The sequence below is a fragment of the Sinocyclocheilus rhinocerous genome, unplaced genomic scaffold, assembly GCF_001515625.1.
Source record: "Sinocyclocheilus rhinocerous isolate Xijiao unplaced genomic scaffold, SAMN03320098_v1.1 scaffold2589, whole genome shotgun sequence".
In the NCBI taxonomy this organism is placed as follows: Eukaryota; Metazoa; Chordata; class Actinopteri; order Cypriniformes; family Cyprinidae; genus Sinocyclocheilus; species Sinocyclocheilus rhinocerous.
The window spans coordinates 226,502-231,455 of record NW_015658508.1 but is presented as its reverse complement, the minus strand read 5'-3'; the positions used below and the strand labels follow the sequence as shown (position 1 = coordinate 231,455).

The following is a 4,954-nucleotide window of genomic DNA, read 5'->3' as shown; positions in this document are numbered from 1 at the left end:
GCGCGCACACAGACATACACACACACACACACACACACACACACACACACCCTGTTATTAAGTCATCATACAGTAGGGTCTTTGTTCTTCTGCAAGGAGGAGAAATAGATTAGAATAGACAGAAACAAAATAACATTGAACTTGGACAGCTGTTGTAACACAAACCAAATTCTCTTATTCATTTTCCTTAGTTTTTCTGTTATATATCTTTGTTCACTTTATGCTGTTTCCACAAGTTTACATATAGTTTCCACAGCAACAGCATTAGACAAACTGCATTTGATTGGTTCACCTCTGGAATCAACGTAGCTATTTATAATGAACTAAATTTAACACGAGAGAAGTTATTCATTTGCTCAAACATTCAGTGAGCCTTCATTTTGAATTGTTGCTATATCTCCTGTCATGACTTAACCAAGGTTATTATCGTTAACTAAGGGGGTGTTACATGACCGTTTTTAAATAACTTTTTTTTTTTTGCATTTTGGCCATTAATTTACACGACAACAGCATTTTGGGAGCCTGAAAATGCGAACTATTGAAAACGGGTTTCGGAGTGGAAATTTTTCAATAATGACACATTTATCGTGTCTGTGTAAACTCCGAAAACATGAATTTATGAAAATGGTGACATATGTTCAGTCTATAGCAGGGTTGTCAAACTCAGTTTTTGGATGGCCGCAGCCCTGCAGAGTTTAGTTCCAACCCTGCTCCAACACACAAACCATGTAGTTTTCAAATAAGCCTGAAGGACTTGATTAGCTGGATCAATTAGGGTTGAAACTAAACTCTGCAGGGCTGCGGCCCTCCAGGAACTGAGTTTGACACCTGTGGTCTATAGAAATGCATATGTGTGCAGGCCCGTAATGTTTCTTTACATTAGTGTTTATAAGTAAAATAATCAACTACTGTCATGGCATGCATAATACAGCGTTTTTAGTCATTTTTGCGGATCTGTGTGAACAGGGATGTTGCAAAACAGTTACTGCAGGGCTGCGGCCCTCCAGGAACTGAGTTTGACACCTGTGGTCTATAGAAATGCATATGTGTGCAGGCCCGTAATGTTTCTTTACATTAGTGTTTATAAGTAAAATAATCAACTACTGTCATGGCATGCATAATACAGCGTTTTTAGTCATTTTTGCGGATCTGTGTGAACAGGGATGTTTTTGACAAAGTTGTCGTCTGTAACAAAACTTTGTAAAAACAAAAGAAAAACTTCTGCTTTTTAGTGCAATCCTTGTCTTGTAAACAAACCCTAAAACTGAAACCATTACAACATTTTGTTGCTTGAAATACGATAAACTCTAACAGAAAAACAACATTTCTCATTTTTGTGTAGTTTAACTTGAAGTAGCCTACTAAAATAAAAACTGAAACCGAGATAAAAAATAGACACGTATGTATAGACGTTAATAAATGTAGGCCTATTAATAAAATATTAATGTATAAATGTATTAATAAATATAAATAAAAACTATAATAGTATAGTACTAAAATAACACTGAACTGGAAATAGTCACCTAAATCTGGCAATATGCTGTAAATGCTAACAAAAAAAGTACAATTTTTGGGTATTGAGTTGCATTATAATCTTATTCTACAATCTCAGAAAGTACAAAAGCTGTCACTGGTCACTACCTTTCCAATAGGTATACTTTTGTACCTTATTTATCCCACAATGGTACATATTAGTACCATAAAAGTATGTATTTTAGTAGCTACCTAAACGGTACGTATTTCTACGTTTTGTTTTTTTCAGAGAGAGTACTTATTTTTGTATTTTCCCTTGTACATCTCATTTCTCTGTCTCTCTCTCTCTACAGGTGGTGATGTATATTGGACAAGTGATGAAGGATATGTTAAAGCTGCCGCGTCCTCCGTCTCCCCCTGTGGTCAAACTGGAGATGCGTGTGGACGCGGAGTACGGGATGCCGTCCACACACGCCATGGCAGCGACGGCCATCTCATTTACACTGCTTCTCAGTGCTCAGGAGAGAGTGAAGGTCAGACATGCTAGATTGAGAATGTTTTGAATGTGGTTTGTTTTTGCATCGTTCACTGAAGGGGCGGGGCCATCTGTCACCATCAGTCAGCCCAAGTCCCGCCCACACATCTGCTGTGTGCCATTATAATGAACTCTCAGTAAATGACTGTCAATCAGCGTCAGGTGTAGACGGTGCCATCCATCAGCTTTCAAACCTTTGACTCTTGAGTGTTTTCAAATATTGGTTCAATTGTAAGTGTAAACCTATAACCTTCTGTGCTCCTTTTATACAGGCCACACAGTAGCACACGCATATAAGCATTATAAAACTTTTATTAGTGGATTGTAAAGTTGCATTCCTTTCTTTAAGAGTGTTGTTTTGCTGTTTTGTCTGTAGGCATATTTGTTGATATAGGCAGCAATTTTTAAATGTTAAATTTTATTTTGTTTTATTGCAAACAAAATTGAGTAAGTATGTGTTGAAGCTAATTTGAAACTGTAGTCAAGATATCAAGTTATATATACAAAATAAGAGATATAATGATGAAAAATATTGAAATTGGAGCAATATTTACACTGCTGTCAAATGTTTGGGGCCAGTAATGTTTATTTATTTATTTTTTTTTAAAGAATGTATTGCTTTCGATCAGCAAATATGCCTTAAACTGATCAAAAATGACAGTAAAGACATTTATGTTATACAATTTCTATTTCAAATAAATGCTGTTCTTTTGAACTTTCTATTTATAATTAATCCTAACAAAATGTATCACAAGTTCTACAAAAATATGAAGCAGCACAACTCTTTTCAACATTGATAATAATCATAAATATTTCTTGAGCAGCACATTAGAATTATTTCTGAAAGATCGTGTGACACTGAAGACTGGAGTAATGATGCTGAAAATTCAGCTTTGTGTCACATGAAAAAAATTAAATTTTACAATATATTTACATGGAAAACAGTTATTTTAAATAGTAAAAATATTTCTCAATATTTCTGTTTTTACTGTATTTCTGATCAAATAAATGCAGTCCTAATGAGCATTAGAAAAAAAGTAATTAGTTACTAGTCCAGACATTCAGTTTTGAAAATGGCTCAACTATATTGTCGCCCTACTTAAAACTGGTTAAATTACTAGCTGAAAAAGATTAACTGATTTGAAAAACCGTTCTTTGTACGTAAAGGAATCCAGAGAGCTGTATGTGTATGATTTAAGAGTAAAAAAAAAAAGCCATTCCAGTCAATTATACATGAGCTCTACTGTCCCACAGTCCTTCGTGCCCATTCAGGAAACGTTCTTCATTAACTTCCTGTGAAAGACCCCCGGCTGACAGAGGAAGAAAGAAAGGAAAGGAGAGATAGACAGATGGAGAGACAGGGAGACGGATGGAGTAAGCCAGAACAGAGGGGGCGGAGCAACTTCATGAATATGTAAAGCCTCTTCCAGTGTTGTCCGTGATTAACAGAGTCCTGAATTAAAACCAGAGGGAAGAGCACATGTCTGGAGAAAAGAGATGTTATTAGGAGAAGAGCTGCCACACAGAATGGATGGAGACTGCAACATAGAGAGAGAAAGGAAAAGACGATGAGGAAAGATGGATGAGAGGATGTTTTGATTAAGACACTAAATTTTCACTTAGAAAGACCATTTAGGAGATAAAAACACCATAGAAGTAGTTCATATGCCTCATGCACTATATACCAAGTCATCTGAAGCTAAAAGATAGCTTTTTGTGTAGAGTGGATCAAATTCAGCACATTATTTATGGAAAATCTTATCCTCTGCAATAGCTTTCAAATCTAATTTGTATTTGTTTACATTCAAACATGTCCACTTTTGACATAAGTTACATCAAACTGACTGTTGCTAAAATGCTCATTTTTGATTGAACTGTTCGTTATTCTGTCTTTGCATGTTAGTTCCCGTTTGAACTGGGACTGATTGTGGCCGTGGTTCTGTCTGCGCTGGTGTGTCTGAGTCGTCTTTATACCGGCATGCACTCTGCTCTGGTAAGTCTGGAAGAGAGACTTTAAAATGGACATGCGCTTTTGCGTCTGATATGAAACATTTATACTCCTGTATAATTCATATAGTCTGGCTGGTCTCCATAAATTTGACCTCTAGTTCCTTTAATATAGCACAGCTGTAGTGGTGCATCATGCTGAGGCAAACGTTTGACCTATTGCTCATGCTTGGAGATATTAATATAATAAAATATTAATAAAATTAATATTAATAGGAATATTTAAACATGAATATTTTAATATATTACAAGATTTGTATTAGTAAATATTTTTATATAGTATTATTCAAAATCTTTGTAGTTTAGTAGTAGTACATTAGTAGTTTAGCATTAAATCTAGCTGTTAACCTGTTGATTTAATTGGAGCTTTACATGTCACATTGTAGTTAAATTGCCCATATAGAAAAATTTAGATTTAGAACACCCTGCGAACAGCTAAAAACATCCTAATAACCACGCAAAACACCCTAGCAACCACACAGCAACATGTTAACAACCATTTAGAATAAAGCAATAAGCCCCAAGAAGCCATGGTTTACAGTGAATTTATAACAGCTAAGGGGCGTTGCCTAAAACCCCCTTAGCTGTTATAAATTCACTGTAAACCACGGCTTCACAGGGCTTATTGCTTTTATAAAACGGTTATTCCATATACGTAGTTAGGTTTCACAAAATAAAACAGAGCAAATAAAGTGTAATGATATTAATAAAAACAGTATTCTTCCGCCAAACAATGTAGTTCCTCAGAAACAGTTGTGGTTGCAACAAAGTGGTTGCCGAGCAACACACAGAAGTAAACAAAGGTGTATGTTAGTAGAGTAATTTACAACAGCTTCGAACGTGGCTCAACAAATCAGAATCAAGTACCGGAACTATCCGTTTTATAACACCCCTGAAACCAGCTAGAAACATTCTAGTCACTCGCAACAGCCCTGCAAC

The 4,954-nt window shown here is 35.6% G+C and overlaps 1 protein-coding gene across 1 annotated transcript in view; it reads left to right on the top strand.

The window, feature by feature from the left end:
- LOC107722257 (sphingosine-1-phosphate phosphatase 2-like) overlaps positions 1 to 4,103 on the top strand; it is a 5,990-nt gene extending 1,887 nt beyond the window's left edge. The window contains exons 3-5 of the mRNA XM_016530536.1: positions 1,827 to 2,006; positions 3,912 to 4,001; positions 4,086 to 4,103. Of these exons, the coding sequence (XP_016386022.1) occupies positions 1,827 to 2,006; positions 3,912 to 4,001; positions 4,086 to 4,103 (288 nt within the window). The remainder of the gene's footprint in view (positions 1 to 1,826; positions 2,007 to 3,911; positions 4,002 to 4,085) is intronic.
- The last annotated feature ends 851 nt before the right edge of the window (positions 4,104 to 4,954 follow it).